At 48.1% G+C, this 20919-nt stretch overlaps 2 protein-coding genes across 2 annotated transcripts; one reads left to right on the plus strand and one right to left on the minus strand.

The window, feature by feature from the left end:
• Positions 1 to 5984: 5984 nt before the first annotated feature.
• LOC147412639 (ubiquitin recognition factor in ER-associated degradation protein 1-like) lies at positions 5985 to 10701 on the minus strand. Its single transcript, XM_086481122.1, has 12 exons — positions 10656 to 10701; positions 10445 to 10458; positions 10235 to 10268; positions 10013 to 10134; positions 9584 to 9714; positions 9153 to 9225; positions 8545 to 8613; positions 7959 to 8024; positions 7597 to 7644; positions 7139 to 7221; positions 6457 to 6538; positions 5985 to 6059 (listed from the first exon to the last, which is right to left on the minus strand). Exons 1-12 carry the CDS (start codon positions 10699 to 10701, stop codon positions 5985 to 5987), a joined length of 843 nt encoding a protein of 280 aa, XP_086337248.1.
• Positions 10702 to 10812: 111 nt separating this feature from the next.
• LOC147412640 (ubiquitin recognition factor in ER-associated degradation protein 1-like) lies at positions 10813 to 20560 on the plus strand. The gene is made up of 18 exons (XM_086481123.1): positions 10813 to 10825; positions 10927 to 11035; positions 12050 to 12183; positions 13209 to 13309; positions 13373 to 13565; positions 14316 to 14348; positions 15103 to 15224; positions 15523 to 15653; positions 16012 to 16084; positions 16624 to 16692; positions 17213 to 17278; positions 17593 to 17640; positions 18036 to 18118; positions 18719 to 18809; positions 19008 to 19081; positions 19197 to 19286; positions 19658 to 19796; positions 20555 to 20560. Exons 1-18 carry the CDS (start codon positions 10813 to 10815, stop codon positions 20558 to 20560), a joined length of 1575 nt encoding a protein of 524 aa, XP_086337249.1.
• The last annotated feature ends 359 nt before the right edge of the window (positions 20561 to 20919 follow it).

Here is a 20919-nt window from a genome sequence, read left to right on the forward strand (position 1 = left end):
CCATAGTAGACTAAACAAATCTAAGAGGGAGATGGTCATAGACATACGGATTTTTGGTCAGATGATTGAAGAACTTGCTGAAAACTAGAAAAAACAAAAGAAAACCAACCCAAACCCCTAGCTCTTGCCAGATCCAGTCCCTGAGCACCTGAGCTCAGCACTGGACACAAATTAGTGCAAGGCAGTAGCAGCAGCTTATGCTGATGCAGAGCTACACTTTCAAACCCCAACCTGTTTGTGAGGCAGCAGGGTCTTGTTAAAGCTGTTGGTTCTCTGAGTTCATTGATAATGTCAAAGTTGAAGAAATTACACCGAAGCCGTTCAGTACACTACTTGACTATGTAGTGCGTCAGGCAGAGGGCTTTCAGCAGGGATTTAATTGCTTACAAAGAACAGAATCTTAGGATTATATGGGGTTGTTCTTTGATAATTTGGAATTTTCAGTCCTTTGCCACCCATGTGTGTAATTTTCAGCTATTTTGTTTTTTATTGTGAATGGACACAGTGAATACCTGGCTATCAATGCTTTTAAAGCCTTACTAAAGCATTGAATAATAAATAAATAGGGCTGGTTTTGTCTCATGTTGCTACCTCCACACGCAATATTTTGTGATGTCTCGAACAAGGTGAAAGTTCTTAAACTTTTGGGGTTTTTATGCTTCCTATACTACTTGTGGCATCCTCAGGGAGAAAGCACGATACCCAGAGCAAAACAGCAGACTTTTGAAATGGGCTAACTTAGATTCTTCCCCTACTTCTCTTGCTGCAAAGCACGTTCTAGTTACTCCTCCTGGTTAAAAGCTTGGAGGCACAATTACCAGCCTACACAGCTCTCATGTCATTTCTCTGTTTTCCCAGATGTTGAAATAATAATGCAGTGCCTCGTTCCTGGAATGGTGACCGGGAAAATGGTCACCAGCTGCATGTTGGACTTTGTTTTCTTCAGTATTCTGCAAGTCCAACAAAAATAGAGGTCAGTAAACGCTTGTTCCCTGACTGCAGCATGGCCATCCGTATATGTTGTTGCAGCCTGTTGGGTGTTTATTTTTCCATAGGTAAAAATTAGAAGTACTTGATTTTCAGTTATTAGGGCCAAATGATGAGGAAACCCATGGAAAGGTTCCACTCTATGGGACAGAAAATGTACCTTAAAAGTGAGAGTATGGCTGTTTATTTTGGAAAACTGGTTGTCCGTACTTTAAATTCAGGAAATGGGAGTGTGTACTCGCACAGTTGGATACAGCCGTGTTTACTCTGCATTTCTGAAATTACAGTGACTATATCCACCCTGTTGTGCAGTATCGTGTGGAGTCCATGGTGCTGCGTATTGCAAAGCCAACGAATTGTGTTCCTGGGACACCCAGCATCCAGCCGCGAGCTCAAGGGAAAGCCCTGCAACGTGCTCCCTCAGTAACGGAGCCAGAATCCCGCTCCGACGGCAGTGCTGTTCTCGTGTGAGCCTTCCAGCCGTTAGAGCCTTCCGTTGGGATAGCACACAGCTACTGATTTTCAGCCTGCCTGGGACAGGTTGAAAGCTTAGGGAAGTAAGTGGTTAACATTTTCTCACAAACTTTGTTTCCCTGGAGACTTTAGCATCTTTTCCAAGGTACTGAGAACCCTTGGGTGTCATTGGAAACCACTGGCACGTATGAATAGCACCATTTTCAGCTACACAACAGAGATGATAAAAATCTACCGGGGGGTGTGTGTGTGTGTGTGTGTGTCTGCACACACATATACCTATGGACATCACTATGTCTCTTTAATTAAACAGAGAATTAGACTCTGTTCTGTTAAAAAAGAAAAATCAACTCTGTATGTCCATGTGTGTAGAGCTGTCCCATTCTTGTGGCTTCAGAATAAGTTAGAATGTCACATAAATCCACTACCTCTTTTCAAAACTGGACTAGTGTTATTCGGCTGTATGTTAATAAATTATTGTGGTTCTCTTTTAACCGTGGTAGTTCATTCTGGTCTTAACCATGCAAAACGGAAAGATAGAATGAGTTACTCTGTGTGGCCTCTCTTATGGAGCTTAACAGCAACTCTGTTAATGGGAAAAAAGTCTCATGGGTCATTATAACATGTTCTTTATAATTGTAGGTAGGTAAGAAATTTTGACTGAGAGTATGTTTGTTTATAGCTGAGATTATAATTGTGGTTGTATCCTTGGTAGTGTTACCAGCATTTAATGTGAGTTGGTGGGTTTCCTTGCTCGGGCTGTAAATGAAAGAATTGTCTTCCTATTTCGTTTTCCTCTTTATTAGATAGGATGCATTCAAATCTGGCCGTGCATCTCTCAGAGCACTTCTTGACTGGCTTTACCAGATTAGAGATGATACCCCAGTGTCACCCAGTGGAGAAGCTTTTGTCAAGCTGACGATATCAGGGCTCTGTGACGGGCACTTTCCCTTCCTGTTGGCCGAGCAGCTTAAGATCAAACGGATCTTGTAGTTTCTATTTTGCTGCATTACGAGCAGAGAGAAGGGGGGGAGGTTCAGTCTCCCATTTCCCAATGTTTTTGATATTTGTCAGCCGGCTGAACTTCTGGCAGTTCAGGAAATATTTACACTTTATGCTTTCACGTACACTGAAGGCTCATTTCCTCAATAATTAAACTGTGTTTTACTTGTGCAGTTTGGGGATCAAACAGTAACTATCTGTGTGTAACACTTCCTTCTTCTTCTGCCTGTAGAGCAGAACGTTTTCCTAGGCAAAGAGTCGTGGTTCGGGAGATGAAACTCCCTGACCTGCTTTCTGTTGTTCTCATTTTGTATGAGGTGTCTGCTGGCTGCTTTGTAAGGAAGTAATAAATATGGCCTGGAGCTCTTTCAAATAATTAGCCAATCACCAGCATACACCTATTTGCCGTAAAAGAGAAACTTTAAGTAAAGAATATTTGTTCCTTTGGCATTTGCCAGTTTGAGAATGAACAGTTAACTCTTGAAGTCCCGTTTCAGGTAACAAGGGTATCTAACCAGTGGGTGAGTGGGGCTGATGGAAACAAAGAACAACAAGCTGTTTACCCTGCCCTCAAGAGCTTTACCTGCAGTCGGAGTTGCTTGTGGTAGTTGTGGGAAGAGCCAAACCGTTGGTGCCTGAGGCACCTTGCAAACTAATTTGTCCTCTGAAGAGCGATTATCTCAACAGTTCTGGGTTTTGCTTTTACTCCTCACTATTTAGGTTGGGCTTTTTAACGTGATTTTTCCTTGGTTCCCTTTGTGGCAGCCTTCCAGAAGAAAGGGTGTGCTGCCGGGAGTGCCGGAAGGGATCTTGAAGCCGAGGGTCGTGATGAAACAGCCCGTGAAGGCTTATCAGCCTGCCAAGGCTGTAACTGGAATGGCTGAAGCTCGGCAGTCAGGTCTGGAATTTACAGCTGATGTTACCTGTGGTGACACCGGTGCTGATTGTTCTGGAAGAGTGCCCTGCACTGAGGTGAGCCTTGCGGGTAGAAATGCAGAAAAACTCTGGAAAAGACACTGTTAATAAAGGATAGTCAGCTAACACAGTAATATTATTTCAAACGTGTTTATCCTAAATACCTTCACAAAAGCTGGTTTTATTTGTAGTACTGAAAATCAGCAACTTGGGATTTATTTGCGATCTTTTTTTTAAAAAAAAAAAGTCTTATTTTTATTCTTCCCATAAAAATGCCATTTGGCATTGGCATTTCTGTAGAACTCTCTCCAGAAGTAGATTACAGTTGTAATAGCGGAAATAAAATAAAACATTGTGGCTGTTTCATAGTTTTCATGAAAGGAAGAATCAGAAGAATCCAAAAACTAGATCAAATGATCCTAAGCAGTCTTGTCGTGCTCCTTACCCTTCTAACATGCTAAAGAAGTTTAAACCAAATTTTCCTTTATTTTAATTCTTAGTAATTTGTGATCACTCTTCCTTTAATTCATGCTATTTTGGGGTAATGTAAGCACCTTTTTATTTATTATATGCATTAAACCCTTAAATAAAACATATTGCATTAATATAGTAATTTTCATAAGCAAGGTTGGACTGTGTTTACCAAGAGCTAGTACTGGGTTTAGCAGTAAAGATTTTCAGTTTATTTTTAACTTTGTAGGTTGGGGATAACCCTGTGCACAAAGCCAGAGAAACGCTGGAGCGCGCTATAAAACTGGTGAAGGACACAAAAACCGGGGTGCTCCCTTGTGTATGGTGACAGGGACAGGCATCAATGGTCTGACTCTCACGGCGTTTTAAAACCGTAGTAGTTCTTCATAGATATATTTTTCTTTTGTCTCGGCAAGGGAAATTCTTGATACTGAAAAGGGTCTGTGGACCCTCTTTGGGAGGTTGCTTACTGTCTTGCAGGATATGCAAAGTAAATAATATTTATTTCCTTGGAGTTTCTTTTGGGACTCTTAGAAAGAGCTTTGAGGGTTTCCTTTCCTTTGAAAATTATGTAGAAGAGAAGAGGGGAGGATATTTTTTCAGGTGTGAATTAATGTAAGTCTTATTTATTGAATTAATACTTTTGTGCCTGCTTCTGATGATATTTTTTATTTTGGAAAATAGAGTCTTTATGATCCAGTAGGTATTGCATGTTGATACTCAGAGCAAGGCACTGTTTTTAAGCCTGAAAAGTGGACACAATTCAGAAGCGACCACCAGAGCATACAACGAGATGATCAGGCGGCCTGAAAGACATCAATACAAGTATCTCCCGTCTCTCAGTCTAGGATACACTCTGGGCACGTCCATCTCTGGTGCTGGACTTGGGTAAGTTTCCAGCCATGGGAAACAGAGCCTGTCTGGCTGTCCTTCCTTAATAACTTGAGAATCCAGCGAGTGATTTCAGCCAGATTTCATGAAAGACTTGAAATTTCAAATATACTAAGTTCATAGTAGCTTCAACTGATATGGGAATATAGAAAATATCCAGTACAGACTGGATCCCCTCCCAGTACAGACTGGGCCCTGTCCCGGTACAAACTGGAACAAACTTGACACCCTCCCAGTACAGACTGGGCCATGTCCCAGGACCAACTGGATGCCCTGATCCCCTCTCAGTACAGACTGGGCCCTGTCCTGGTACAAATTGGATCCCCTCCCACTACAAACTAGGCCCCGTCCCGGTACAAACTGGATCGCCTCCCAGTATAGACTGGGCCCTGTCCTTCTGCAAACATGGCCTTGCTGCGGCTCCCCAGGACCAGTGAACCCCAGTGCCGGTAGCCAGGCAGCGTGGGGTCTTCCCACGGCCCCCTAGGACCAGTAAACCCCAGTGCCAGTAGCCGGGCAGCGTGGGGCCTTCCCATGGCCCCCCAGGACCAGCCGTTCCAGACCCCTGGGTCTGACGCTCCCAAAACCCCTCCTGGCGGACGTGCCCGGTGGCCACTGAGGCACGGACCCATCTTAGGGGAAAGCTGAGCCCGATACCCCTTTACTCCGCAGGGACACCCCCTTGTACCCCCCCCGAGATACTATTTTTAGCAACAAACCTCTTTATCTCCCACTGAGCCGCTTGCTTTTGTCCCAAACTGATTTATACCCTCCTGCAAGGCCTCCTCACCGTGGTGTTCCCACAGCTTCTCGCCCACCAACGCTGGCTCCTTCCGCAGGTCGTTCCTGACTTGACTCCTACCCAAAAAGCTTCCCAGAAATTGTGGCAAAACAGAGAGAAAGGGAGGAAAATATCCAGCGTGGAGCTACCCGAGACTGTCATCGCTCAGGGTCTAAGAGAGGAGGACGTCGCCCTGTTGGGGTAGGTAGAACTCGTTGGGGTTGCTGCTAAGGTTTAGCTGAGAGCTGCTCTTTCTCTTGAAAAACACACGCAAAGAATTTTTCAGAATTCCCAGAACTTCATTCTCCACTGAAAATTCCGACGGTTTGACAGCGCCGGGGCTCAGTGTGAAGTGAATAAGCAGGGAAAGGGTGCGTGTGTTGCCAAAAACCAGTGTCTCCTATCAACTGTGACGATCCACACGCTGCAATTGTTCTTCCTGACTGACCGAAGGTGCCACAAGTCAGGGCTTTCCTCCCGTTTCTTCCAGAGAATGGCCTTCTCCCAAAAAGGGGGTAAAGTGGCTGCCGGATTTCTCCTGGAAAAAGGAAAGAGGGGAAGGAAGATGGTTACCTCTGTGCTCGCTGCTGGGGCAGGATGAACGCTGAGCGACCATTGGAAGGAACAATTGTTCCATCAGAGCAGCCACTGACCGGAGATAGTTCACATCCTTAATCTGGGTAATCGCTGCTTTCTCCCCGAAACTAAAAGACGAGCGTTTTGGTGACCTTTCAGCCACGTGAAACAGGCTTCCATTAGCAAGCAAGGACACCGGAGGTGGCTTTCACCTCACTCCAATCACTTGGTGACTACTGCCACTTTTTAAGAGAAGGGTGCTGTGAAAAACCAAGTGTGGAGAGAGGAACCACAAACTCGGGCAATAGTCCTCATGTCCTAATTCCGTGCAAAACCGGGAGGGATCCAACTCGATTTACCTCTTGGTCTTTCTGAACCGGCGGGTGTGAGTTTCTGTCGAAGGTGATTTTGCCCATCTGGAAGTCGTGGTTGGGGATTTCTCTGGAAAAGCAGCATAAAAGTACGATGAAAGGAGAAATTTTGTACCTCCCATCCACCTGAACGCAGCGAGGCCTATTCTGTGTCGGTCAGTGTTGTACCATCGCTGGCTGCGAATTTTCATCCCCAACTATTTCTAGATGGAAACCACGGAATTATTTCCTAAAGGGGGGCATACGTGCCACGGAGGAGATCATCAGCTCCTGGACCTGCTGTAGAAGCTTGGTTTCCACGTTGCCTGTGGTCTCCACAGGGCCACGGACGTGCTTTTCCACCAGGGTTCAAGATTTCCCGCGACACCACGTTTCGCTTTAGGAAACGGGCAGGGCTCCCTCCAGCCCACCAGACTCGGCGAGCCTGCTGCCTCTCCCCACGTGTCTTCTCCAGAACCGGAGTTGACTGAGAGAGTTTTGGCAACGTCGACTTAGGATCTGCACCTTCAGCAGTCAGGGATGTCACAGTCAAGTCTAGCAGACCAGACTTGCTTTTCTAAATGCCAAATTAGGAGGAAAACACCTTGTTTATATTGCAGGAGCAGGAAAAAAAAACCTCCACTCAAATGCTGAACCTTCACTTGCTGACAAGGGAACGAGATGGACCAACCTTTGAACGGCTCCTGGTTCAGCTGCCGACGGCTCAGCACCTTCCTTCTTGCTGTCTAGTCTGTACCCAGGACCGGAGAATGCCTGTGTGCACAGAACGAGGTTTAATTTAATTGAAAGCAAGCTGCATGGGGCTGCTCTATTCTGTAAAAGCTTGCTATCCATTTTATTCAATTCTTTGGTTCAGCAGTTTTCTTTCTGGCGTGTCAAAGAAGCCGCTGACCCCTGGGGGTGTGGATGTTTTCATCGCCTAGTTCTCGCCTCCCCCTCGAACGACAGCAAGTCGTGCCCTTCCTGGCCGTGAGCAAAACAAAACACGGGCAGAGACTCGCCAGTGAAGTGAGGAGCTCCTCTAAGATCAAGTGTTTTGCAGTTTCTACGAGTATTTCGCAGTTGTTTGGAGCAGCTTTCCCTCACCCTTGCACAACATTGGGAAAACAGCCGAGATGGGGGACTTACGTGAAAGCCTGCGTCGCTCGCACGTCCACTGGGGTCTCCTTCAGCGTCCTGTGAGGGGAAAAAAGTGACTTCCTCGTGTTCCTGGTGCGGTGTGCAGAACACACAAGAACAGTTCCACGTATTTCTAACCAAACAAAACTTTAGAATAATTCTGTGCAAAATGAGAATAATTATCTTTCTGAAATCAACTGTTGGTACACAACCACCTCCTCAGTAACACAGGAAAAAGCATCCGGTAAGGAAAGGTCAGCCTTAAGAAATCGTTTCAGGCAAAAATAAACGATGTTGGAGCTCCCCGTTCCCTCACAAGCAAGGCTGGTTGTCTAGAGGATGCGTTTGTGGAGAGCAGAAGCTTAACTTACTGTGGTCTCTTCCTGTTGTGCGCTTCCCTCTGGTTCTTTGGGCCCCACGGGAGCAACAAAATCCACCTGTTTATAGAAGCAGCGTGAAAATAAGCATGAACGATATTTTTCTTTGGATCGTAAGGTTTAGAGCACTGTTTCTCCAAACTCCACCAACTATCACTCCGTTTTCATCAAGAAAGAACTGACGTCTGCCTGTTACATATTTTAACTCAAAAGTGAAAAGACTAAACCTCCCAGGAATGAGCCTTAGCACAGAAGTGGGACAGAGCCGTGAACCAGCACCCCGCAATTCTTTGAACCAAGAAAAGGCTGCTCTATCAAACTCAGATTCTAAAACACCTTGAGGACAAACACGGCCCCCGAGGCATGACAGTCACCTGAGGGGACATGAAGTGCAGCTCAGGACCACAGCCGTGGTCACAAAGGCACACGGGGTTCTCTCAAACGAGTCCTCTTCCCCGTCCCATCTGACTTGACCTTTCCTGCCCCATCCTCAGAGGTGCCCGGTGGGCGATGCTGTCACTGACTAAGATGCCCTCTCCTTTGGGGAGGACACAGGCTTTCCATGTCAGCTTGAACTTACCTCGAGATCACAGTCTGTGATGGACACGGCCTTCTCTGGTTTGGTCTCCACCACCTGAAGCTCATAGATCTGAAAGAGCAGTGAATATTTCAAGACGGCCCATGAAAGAGCTCAGCCTGTAGAAGAAAAGCATGGCAAAACCTTTCCCTTCAGACAGCTTCAAGAAAATTGAAGGAAGTGCTCCCCTTACTCGAGGACTGGATACTACAGGACCTCCACAGAACATGACAGCAAAGATTTTTTTGCCCTAGACATAAGATTGCTGTATGGTGGAACGAGAGAACCTGCCTTTTACTGTACCTTGCTGCGCTCTGACTGTACCTTAATCTGCATTTCTGAAAGCAAATTACGAATGTAGGGTAAAACTGAAAAAGAGCTTGTAAGAACATCAGCAGCACAAATGTGTGTTTTCTCATGAGTCAACAACCAGCCTAAACATCATCTGTGTTGATTGTTTTAGCATCGACATCGAAGAGCTGAGCTGAGTCTGCAGCCCCAACGGATCCAGTGGGCACAACACTCACCCATAGAATCGCTTCTCAAGATGTAGCCGAGGTACTTGTGCAGTCACAACTGACTGTACGGTGTCTATATCTAATATACTGTACCTTTTCGTTGTACTTGATGGCAATAACATCCCCCGTAGTGAGACAAGGGTAGTTTCTCAAGGCGTTTTCTAATCTTGGGAGGATGTTAAGATGAAACGTTTGTCTTCGATGCAACATCAAAGCTTTAAAGCTACTGTGTCATTAAAACCCTGATCCTTGGTCCCTCAAAGGTGGTTTAGAACCTTTTAGTAAACCTTAGGGTGTTTAAGTTTTTCTAGAGAACACTCAAACCCATTGGACTTTCAAGATTCACGCTTGTGCCCTCCAGGTGACGCTTTGTGCCAGCAGTTGGCGTCATCTCTGTACGTAAGCCCTCCATCCTTCCAGGAGTTACTGGAGGAGTGTGAGCCACGCCTGAAGAGCGAGCTCTGCCTCGTCCTTCCATTCAGGAGAAAACTTGTGCCCCACTCCGTAGCCGGTAGGAAGGATACACAGCTTTGACGCTGGTGATGGAAAGAAAATCTGGGCTCTGGGGCTGAAATGTGGCGGAAGTACCCACGGGAAGACGGACGCTTTCCACTTGTACCAGGCCTCCCGCTTCCAGCGACAAGTTCTGCATCATCTGCGAGAGTGAAAACAAGGACACGAACCACGATCAGCGAGATCTCTTTCCTTATTTTCGCTGGGGCCACCACCTGCCCTGAAACGCACCAGTCGGCCATGTTTTCTTTTCAGGAATAACGGCCTTCAGAAGCAGTCTGCTTCGCTTACGGAGTTAAACTGGGGGAGGGAAACCTGGCTGAAAGCTGTGAACGTGACTAGCGAAGACAGGCCCGGCCAGGACACCTCCCACCTCTTTAATACCAAACTGGCAACTCATTTGTCCTGCTCTTCGGGTTTGGACACGGGAGACCACTCACCCAGGGCGGAAGGTAGCAGACACCCTCCTCAGCCTCAGATTCCAGCACTCCACAGTGCGTTGCTCGGTCCGCCTTGGTGTTTGTCAGCCGGAACAGCATCGGGCAGGGCATGTCAAGTCGGACTGGGGAGAAAGGAGACAAAAACGTTACTTGTTGACAAGCCCCTACTGCGTTCTCTTGTGGAGAAGGTGCACGCAGGAAGATCTGGTTTGTAAGATTTACCTATTCTTCCCAGCCCAGTAAGGTCCAGTGATCTCTGCCCCGTTCACCATCCACACCGCACTATGCCTGTTCACAAACAGAACTACATGGATTTAATGAGGATTAATTTGGCATGCTGTCAGTCACTTACCGAGGAGCTGTTGTGAATCAGGCGGTCTCTCCACCTCAGGTTCAGAAGGATCTCTTAGTTTCTGGTAAGGGATCTCAAACCTTGGGAGGTGTCCCTGCTCAAAGGGCAGAGTCACTGGGCGTGCAGTCTGGTTGCAATTTAGGGAGAGCTCAAGTTGGGCTCATGCAAAGATCTGTGGCTGGTAAAAGGTCTCTCTGCCTCAAGGAACCACCTTGAGAGGTGACCCAGCTCAAGGGGAGATGACCGCCATGCAGCCACGCTGCCGAGCAGGGAGAGCCCAGAGCGGCTCACTTAGGCCGTCACATTGATGGGATGAAGTGGTTGGCTCGTAGTCCATCTGCAGACAATGGGAAAGGTCTGCATGAGACTCCTTGTGCCCACAACTTTCTTTGTGCCTTGATCAATGAGTCTGGGAAGAACCACCTGCTATTGATGTGTTAATCACGTGATGGATGATCCAAGCTCATGTGCATCGATACTCGCTGGGTCACCCTGTGTGGGTTCCCTAGAACCTTCCGACGTTCCAAATTTGCCCAAAAAAACCCATTTCTTTTCCCCAAAGGACTCTCCGAAAGCAAGTTCAAGAAGAACTCTTTGCATCTCAACTCTCACCAGCACATCGCCATTCTGGTGGATGAAAGCCTTGTCGTCAGCCCCAGCTGGGAAACCAGGTTGGTGCTGGGACTATCTATGGGGTCCCTCACTGGAGTGCAGGTCCCTGACAGTCTTTCTCACAGGTCCACTACTGGTCCCAGCTCTGCACAATATACCCCAAAGGAAACAGCCCAAATGACCAAGGACTCACTTTTGGCCAACATGTTATTATTTATTCTAAAAAGCATCATCTTCTAATGTACAGCATCCCAGTTGGTACTGGTAACAACTGCTCATAGACAGCCCAGCTCAGCTCAGGTGCCAGGAGTCAAATCCCAGTCCATCCACGGTTTGGCCACAAATTCCCCTGCTCACCCTGCTCCACCGGTCACGGCGGGGGTACAGAGCTGGCTCTGAAGCCCATGGCCAGAGCCCTGATGGGACCCAGGCGGATGAAGGCCACTCCAGCCTCCCTGTGACTGCTGGCACAGCCCGAAAGCTGCTGCGTTTTCCAGTTCTCATTGTAAGGAAAGTGTCAACAGGAGTGACAGGCCTTGCCATGGCCCAGTTACCCCCATTGGCCATCCCCATGGCCACCACAGGGTTCCGGAATGTCTGTCTGTCACAGCCGGGGCGTTTGTGACGTCATGGCATGAGCTGGACTCATCTGCCCGCACGGCTGCCCCCCAACTCAGTGGTGTGTTTGCCACAGGCAGCGGAGGACCGAGACCTGGGGCTCTTCAGCCTGAAGAAGAAAAGAGTGAGAGGGGACCTCATCAACGCTTGGAAATATCTCAAGGGTGGGTGTCAAGGGGATGGGGCCGGGCTCTTTTTGGTGGTGCCCGGTGACCGGGCAAGGGGCAACGGGCACAAACTGGAGCACAGGAAGTTCAACCTGAACGTTAAGGGTGACAAGAGCACTGGAACAGGCTGCCCAGGGAGGTTGTGGAGTCTCCTTCCCTGGAGATACTCAAAACGCTGCCTGGACACACTCCTGTGCAACCTGCTGTAAGGGGATTAGCAGAGGGGGTTGGACTAGATGATCTCCAGAGGTCTCTTCCAACCCCCACTGTGGTGTGATTCTGTGACAGCCTGCGACTGCACCAGTGCCGCCCCATCTCTGTTGCTGTGATGCAGCTGAGGTCTGGACGTCGCACAAAGTCACCGTCCCCCTCTGTGGGACCTCCCCCGAGGAAAAGGAAGCGCCGGGCTCGCGCGGAGGAAGGTGAGTGCAGAGCATCCCCCCTCCCCGGGCGCCTAGGGCCCGTAGAAGAGCGGCCGTCCCTCCTTCGCAGGGCAGCGGGGGCCAACAGCCCAACCCATGCCGGGCCTTTGGCAGTGGGGTTGGGAAACGGGAGCTGCGACATGTGCGGGGCGCCGGTCCCAGGGGTTGCTCGGCTGGAGGTGTTGCAAATCTGGAGAAGAAAAACTTCTCCACACACAGACCAGTAGAGACGTCGTTTATTAACGACGCGCAGCGGGGATGTGGGATCCTTCCCCAAGATGGCCGCCTGCACATTGCAATCAACAAATATTTATATATTAAATTCGTACATATTCAGTCATCATTGATATGTATCAATGATATATCGTTGAAATATCATCCATGCATATTCATCATCGTCCTCTCGATGATTGGTTCTTCTTCTCTCGCTCCTGATGCAAATGAGCGCGCAGCCTCTGTCGTAGTCTTCTGTTGTTCCCTTGTGAGTAGGGGGTATCATTTAGGTAGGTGGCCCATGAGTCAGAGGTCTCGACCGCTCCTCAAATTGACCATGTTTGGTCAAGGAACATGTCCTTGGCTCGTAGGCTCTTGGCTCGTACCTGCTTTGGTCATGATGCAAAGATTATACACAATGGGCACCATCATAAATCCTGTCCAGCAGACATCTTGGACTACAACACACTGTCCTTGTTTCTAACCACTAACAGATCATTGGTTAATGAATACTGTAGCTCTGGGACTTTACAGGGGTATGCTAGCAGCATTGGTAATACAGATTTTATTTTATATTTGATCGTTTATCCCATTTGAGACTTATTTTCCCAAAGTAATCATTAGTTTCCCCTATTAATATCCACTAATTAGAATTCTTGATATTCAAATCAAGATGGGAACAGTAAAGGGATTTCTAAGCAGTATCCTAAAATCCTAAATCTGGTGCTTTCTGCACCAGAGGCGCCGCGCTGGCTTTGGCTGCCGCCGCTGCTCCTTGTGCCGCCGGTGAAGGGTTTGCTTTGCCGTTTCAGTGAGTCCCCCGGAGAGGCCGGAGCGGCCGCAGCAGCACGAGGAGCCTGGAGAAGGGCCGAGCGACCAGAGCAGCCCTCCACAGCTGTTGCCACGTCAGCAGGTGCGAGACCCCCCTGGCCGGGGGTGTCATCTCCCTCCGCCGACAGGGACATCAACCTGACAGCTCCTCAGCGCGGTTTCGGCTGAGCTTGGGAAGACCCCGGTGAGCGCCGCGACACCTCGCTCGGCAGCAGACACCTATTCACACACTCTCCTCTTTGTGTTCTTCCACCAGTTCTCGTCCCAGTCCTGCTGCTTCTCCACATTCGTGCTTCCTGGGCCTCACGCCAGCTCCAACGTGGAGAACGGCGGGAAGAGTACGTGCGGGCTTCATTTTGACTCACAACCTGTTGGAAGAACGTTTGTGGGTGACACCGAGTAGGACAGCTTTTGGGCAAGGCTGCGGGAACGTCGCTGAACTGCCCGCAGACATCCTGCTGGCTTTGTGGCCAGAGCTGGCAGAGTGTTTGGGGGTGGCTTTGAGGACAAAAGAGGACGGGTTTACCGCGTTAGTGCGTGGTTACAAAACCTGCCACGTGAGTCCTGGTTTAGGAGCGTTAGAAGAAGACATTCTTCTTTTTTAAAGTCTCCTGTTAAAACCTTAGGCCCATTAGGAGCCACGGGAATTTATGATTAAGGATGTTTTCCCTCCTTGCTGTACCTCACTAAGCTTGAGCAAAGAGAATCGATCACCCAACAGAATTTTCAAGCTGTCAGACTAATGCTACGTACGTTTGAGTTGGCGTTGATTTAAGAGCACTTATAAGCCCAAACAAACAAAATTGCCTTTAGGAAACATTTTCTTTCGTACTAAGTATTGCAAAACCTTGTCTTCTTGTTTTTTTTTTTTTCTGATTAAATTCTGAAATGTCCATGCGAGCAGGTCTATTTGTCAGGACTGGTTATCCTGAAATCTGGGGCTCAAAAAAGAAATTTGCAGGAGATTTTAGAATCTCCTTTTTTTGTTTTAGAAGAGATTTTAGAAAAAGGAATGATAAAATTGTATGTTATGTACTCTTTGGACGATCCTATTTTTCCTAACCTTATATTCTTCCTCATTTCTGCAGTAATTATGCCACGGTCTGCTATGGATCAACTCAGTAAGTGAATATTTTATTTGCATGAGCAAATGCATAAGCAAATACTGCAGTATTTTAATTACCTACTAAACTCTGACTTAAACAGAGACTATGAGACTAATTAGTTCAAAACTTGTGTTATGGAACTATTTTGTCTGTCAGAATTCATGGGGATTGTCTGTCTTCAAGTACAGACATCTGAAGTGTTGGGCTACCCGAGGCAGGAATCGTCCTTAGTAACTATTAAGAGCTCAATACAACGGTTACCATTCATGTAGTAAATTCTTAATCATAACCTGCTGGTGCTGGACGCACTTGCCCGGAACCAATTTTGTTTTGAAGACGAAATAAGTGATAATTAACTTTGAAATGGGAAAAAAAGATAATCAAATCAATAGTATAAATGGCTTTTATTGGTCTTTTTAATCAAGGCGGATTTCCCCCACGCTCCGGTTTTAACCTGAATAGAATTTCCTTGAGGAAACAGTTTAGGCGGGACTTGATTTTCAAAGAGGCGGGGCCTGTTAAAGCCCATGAGGTAGGAGGTAACTGATAATAGCACAAGGACAGAAGAGCTCTCGGTGCGAGGACAGCATCTGTGCGTCCGCGTTCTCTCGAGGGTTCATAGTCTTGAGGAGCTGCAATGATGGCAGGAGGGGAATCCTCTGCTGTAGCCTGGCCCGTTCACTGGTTCATGTTCAATCTCCAAACTCAAAGTTCAGGAACGCAGTAGGGGCTTGTCAACAAGTAACGTTTTTGTCTACTTTCTCCCCAGTCCGACTTGACATGCCCTGCCCGATGCTGTTCCGGCTGACAAACACCAAGGCGGACCGAGCGACGCACTGTGGAGTGCTGGAATCTGAGGCTGAGGAGGGTGTCTGCTACCTTCCGCCCTGGGTGAGTGGTCTCCCGTGTCCAAACCCGAAGAGCAGGACAAATGAGTTGCCAGTTTGGTATTAAAGAGGTGGGAGGTGTCCTGGCCGGGCCTGTCTTCACTAGTCACGTTCACAGCTTTCAGCCAGGTTTCCCTCCCCCAGTTTAACTCCGTAAGCGAAGCAGACTGCTTCTGAAGGCCATTATTCCTGAAAAGAAAACATGGCCGACTGGTGCATTTCAGGGAAGGTGGTGGCCCCAGCGAAAATAAGGAAAGAGATCTCGCTGATCGTGGTTCGTGTCCTTGTTTTCACTCTCGCAGATGATGCAGAACTTGTCGCTGGAAGCAGGAGGCCTGGTACAAGTGGAAAGCGTCCACCTTCCCGTGGGTACTTCCGCCACATTTCAGCCCCAGAGCCCAGATTTTCTTTCCATCACCAGCGTCAAAGCTGTGTATCCTTCCTACCGGCTACGGAGTGGGGCACAAGTTTTCTCCTGAATGGAAGAACGAGGCAGAGCTCGCTCTTCAGGCGCGGCTCACACTCCTCCAGTAACTCCTGGAAGGATGGAGGGCTTACGTACAGAGATGACGCCAACTGCTGGCACAAAGCGTCACCTGGAGGGCAGAAGCGTGAATCTTGAAAGTCCAATGGGTTTGAGTGTTCTCTAGAAAAACTTAAACACCCTAAGGTTTACTAAAAGGTTCTAAACCACCTTTGAGGGACCAAGGATCAGGGTTTTAATGACACAGTAGCTTTAAAGCTTTGATGTTGCATCGAAGACAAACGTTTCATCTTAACATCCTCCCAAGATTAGAAAACGCCTTGAGAAACTACCCTTGTCTCACTACGGGGGATGTTATTGCCATCAAGTACAACGAAAAGGTACAGTATATTAGATATAGACACCGTACAGTCAGTTGTGACTGCACAAGTACCTCGGCTACATCTTGAGAAGCGATTCTATGGGTGAGTGTTGTGCCCACTGGATCCGTTGGGGCTGCAGACTCAGCTCAGCTCTTCGATGTCGATGCTAAAACAATCAACACAGATGATGTTTAGGCTGGTTGTTGACTCATGAGAAAACACACATTTGTGCTGCTGATGTTCTTACAAGCTCTTTTTCAGTTTTACCCTACATTCGTAATTTGCTTTCAAAAATGCAGATTAAGGTACAGTCAGAGCGCAGCAAGGTACAGTAAAAGGCAGGTTCTCTCGTTCCACCATACAGCAATCTTGTGTCTAGGGCAAAAAAATCTTTGCTGTCATGTTCTGTGGAGGTCCTGTAGTATCCAGTCCTCGAGTAAGGGGAGCACTTCCTTCAGTTTTCTTGAAGCTGTCTGAAGGGAAAGGTTTTGCCATGCTTTTCTTCTACAGGCTGAGCTCTTTCATGGGCCATCTTGAAATATTCACTGCTCTTTCAGATCTATGAGCTTCAGGTGGTGGAGACCAAACCAGAGAAGGCCGTGTCCATCACAGACTGTGATCTCGAGGTAAGTTCAAGCTGACATGGAAAGCCTGTGTCCTCCCCAAAGGAGAGGGCATCTTAGTCAGTGACAGCATCGCCCACCGGGCACCTCTGAGGACGGGGCAGGAAAGGTCAAGTCAGATGGGACGGGGAAGAGGACTCGTTTGAGAGAACCCCGTGTGCCTTTGTGACCACGGCTGTGGTCCTGAGCTGCACTTCATGTCCCCTCAGGTGACTGTCATGCCTCGGGGGCCGTGTTTGTCCTCAAGGTGTTTTAGAATCTGAGTTTGATAGAGCAGCCTTTTCTTGGTTCAAAGAATTGCGGGGTGCTGGTTCAAGGCTCTGTCCCACTTCTGTGCTAAGGCTCATTCCTGGGAGGTTTAGTCTTTTCACTTTTGAGTTAAAATATGTAACAGGCAGACGTCAGTTCTTTCTTGATGAAAACGGAGTGATAGTTGGTGGAGTTTGGAGAAACAGTGCTCTAAACCTTACGATCCAAAGAAAAATATCGTTCATGCTTATTTTCACGCTGCTTCTATAAACAGGTGGATTTTGTTGCTCCCGTGGGGCCCAAAGAACCAGAGGGAAGCGCACAACAGGAAGAGACCACAGTAAGTTAAGCTTCTGCTCTCCACAAACGCATCCTCTAGACAACCAGCCTTGCTTGTGAGGGAACGGGGAGCTCCAACATCGTTTATTTTTGCCTGAAACGATTTCTTAAGGCTGACCTTTCCTTACCGGATGCTTTTTCCTGTGTTACTGAGGAGGTGGTTGTGTACCAACAGTTGATTTCAGAAAGATAATTATTCTCATTTTGCACAGAATTATTCTAAAGTTTTGTTTGGTCAGAAATACGTGGAACTGTTCTTGTGTGTTCTGCACATCGCACCAGGAACACGAGGAAGTCACTTTTTTCCCCTCACAGGACGCTGAAGGAGACCCCAGTGGACGTGCGAGCGACGCAGGCTTTCACGTAAGTCCCCCATCTCGGCTGTTTTCCCAGTGTTGTGCAAGGGTGAGGGAAAGCTGCTCCAAACAACTGCGAAATACTCGTAGAAACTGCAAAATACTCGTAGAAACTGCAAAATACTTGATCTTAGAGGGGCTCCTTCCTTCACTGGCGAGTCTCTGCCCGTGTTTTGTTTTGCTCACGGCCAGGAAGGGCACGACTTGCTGTCGTTCAAGGGGCAGGTGAGAACCAGGCGATGGAAACATCCACACCCCCAGGGGTCAGCGGCTTCTTTGACACACCAGAAAAAAAACTGCTGAACCAAAGAATTGAATAAAATGGATAGCAAGCTTTTACAGAATAGAGCAGCCCCATGCAGCTTGCTTTCAATTAAATTAAACCTCGTTCTGTGCACACAGGCATTCTCCGGTCCTGGGTACAGACTAGACAGCAAGAAGGAAGGTGCTGAGCCGTCGGCAGCTGAACCAGGAGCCGTTCAAAGGTTGGTCCATCTCGTTCCCTTGTCAGCAAGTGAAGGTTCAGCATTTGAGTGGAGGTTTTTTTTTCCTGCTCCTGCAATATAAACAAGGTGTTTTCCTCCTAATTTGGCGTTTAGAAAAGCAAGTCTGGTCTGCTAGACTTGACTGTGACATCCCTGACTGCTGAAGGTGCAGATCCTAAGTCGACGTTGCCAAAACTCTCTCAGTCAACTCCGGTTCTGGAGAAGACACGTGGGGAGAGGCAGCAGGCTCGCCGAGTCTGGTGGGCTGGAGGGAGCCCTGCCCGTTTCCTAAAGCGAAACGTGGTGTCGCGGGAAATCTTGAACCCTGGTGGAAAAGCACGTCCGTGGCCCTGTGGAGACCACAGGCAACGTGGAAACCAAGCTTCTACAGCAGGTCCAGGAGCTGATGATCTCCTCTGTGCCACGTATGCCCCCCTTTAGGAAATAATTCCGTGGTTTCCATCTAGAAATACTTGGGGATGAAAATTCGCAGCCAGCGATGGTACAACACTGACCGACACAGAATAGGCCTCGCTGCGTTCAGGTGGATGGGAGGTACAAAATTTCTCCTTTCATCGTACTTTTATGCTGCTTTTCCAGAGAAATCCCCAACCACGACTTCCAGATGGGCAAAATCACCTTCGACAGAAACTCACACCCGCCGGTTCAGAAAGACCAAGAGGTAAATCGAGTTGGATCCCTCCCAGTTTTGCACAGAATTAGGACATGAGGACTATTGCCCGAGTTTGTGGTTCCTCTCTCCACACTTGGTTTTTCACAGCACCCTTCTCTTAAAAAGTGGCAGTAGTCACCAAGTGATTGGAGTGAGGTGAAAGCCACCTCCGGTGTCCTTGCTTGCTAATGGAAGCCTGTTTCACGTGGCTGAAAGGTCACCAAATGCTCGTCTTTTAGTTTCGGGGAGAAAGCAGCGATTACCCAGATTAAGGATGTGAACTATCTCCGGTCAGTGGCTGCTCTGATGGAACAATTGTTCCTTCCAATGGTCGCTCAGCGTTCATCCTGCCCCAGCAGCGAGCACAGAGGTAACCATCTTCCTTCCCCTCTTTCCTTTTTCCAGGAGAAATCCGGCAGCCACTTTACCCCCTTTTTGGGAGAAGGCCATTCTCTGGAAGAAACGGGAGGAAAGCCCTGACTTGTGGCACCTTCGGTCAGTCAGGAAGAACAATTGCAGCGTGTGGATCATCGCAGTTGAGAGGAGAGACTGGTTTTTGGCAACACACGCACCCTTTCCCAGCTTATTCGTTTCACACTGAGCCCCGGCGCTGTCAAACCGTCGGAATATTCAGTGGAGAATGAAGTTCTGGGAATTCTGAAAAATTCTTTGCGTGTGTTTTTCAAGAGAGAGAGCAGCTCTCAGCTAAACCTTAGCAGCAACCCCAACGAGTTCTACCTTCCCCAACAGGGCGACGTCCTCCTCTCTTAGACCCTGAGCGATGACAGTCTCGGGTAGCTCTACGCTGGATATTTTCCTCCCTTTCTCTCTGTTTTGCCACAATTTCTGGGAAGCTTTTTGGGTAGGAGTCAAGTCAGGAACGACCTGTGGAAGGAGCCAGCGTTGGTGGGCGAGAAGCTGTGGGAACACCACGGTGAGGAGGCCTTGCAGGAGGGTATAAATCAGTTTGGGACGAAAGCAAGCGGCTCAGTGGGAGATAAAGAGGTTTGTTGCTAAAAATAGTATCTCGGGGGGGGTACAAGGGGGTGTCCCTGCGGAGTAAAGGGGTCTCAGGCTCAGCTTTCCCCTCAGATGGGTCCGTGCCTCAGTGGCCACTGGGCACGTCCGCCAGGAGGGGTTTTGGGAGCGTCAGACCCAGGGGTCTGGAACGGCTGGTCCTGGGGGGCCATGGGAAGGCCCCACGCTGCCCGGCTACTGGCACTGGGGTTTACTGGTCCTAGGGGGCCGTGGGAAGGCCCCACGCTGCCTGGCTACCAGCACTGGGGTTCACTGGTCCTGAGGAGCCGCAGCAAGGCCATGTTTGCAGAGGACAGGGCCCAGTCTATACCGGGAGGCGATCCAGTTTGTACCGGGACGGGGCCTAGTCTGTAGCGGGAGGGGATCCAATTTGTACCAGGACAGGGCCCAGTCTGTACTGAGAGGGGATCCAGTCTGTACTGGATATTTTCTATATTCCCATATCAGTTGAAGCTACTATGAACTTAGTATATTTGAAATTTCAAGTCTTTCATGAAATCTGGCTGAAATCACTCGCTGGATTCTCAAGTTATTAAGGAAGGACAGCCAGACAGGCTCTGTTTCCCATGGCTGGAAACTTACCCAAGTCCAGCACCAGAGATGGACGTGCCCAGAGTGTATCCTAGACTGAGAGATGGGAGATACTTGTATTGATGTCTTTCAGGCCGCCTGATCATCTCGTTGCATGCTCTGGTGGTCGCTTCTGAATTGTGTCCACTTTTCAGGCTTAAAAACAGTGCCTTGCTCTGAGTATCAACATGCAATACCTACTGGATCATAAAGACTCTATTTTCCAAAATAAAAAATATCATCAGAAGCAGGCACAAAAGTATTAATTCAATAAATAAGACTTACATTAATTCACACCTGAAAAAATATCCTCCCCTCTTCTCTTCTACATAATTTTCAAAGGAAAGGAAACCCTCAAAGCTCTTTCTAAGAGTCCCAAAAGAAACTCCAAGGAAATAAATATTATTTACTTTGCATATCCTGCAAGACAGTAAGCAACCTCCCAAAGAGGGTCCACAGACCCTTTTCAGTATCACGAATTTCCCTTGCCGAGACAAAAGAAAAATATATCTATGAAGAA

This window comes from Leptosomus discolor, unplaced genomic scaffold (assembly GCF_034619465.1).
Source record: "Leptosomus discolor isolate bLepDis1 unplaced genomic scaffold, bLepDis1.hap2 HAP2_SCAFFOLD_45, whole genome shotgun sequence".
Lineage (NCBI taxonomy): Eukaryota > Metazoa > Chordata > Aves > Leptosomiformes > Leptosomidae > Leptosomus > Leptosomus discolor.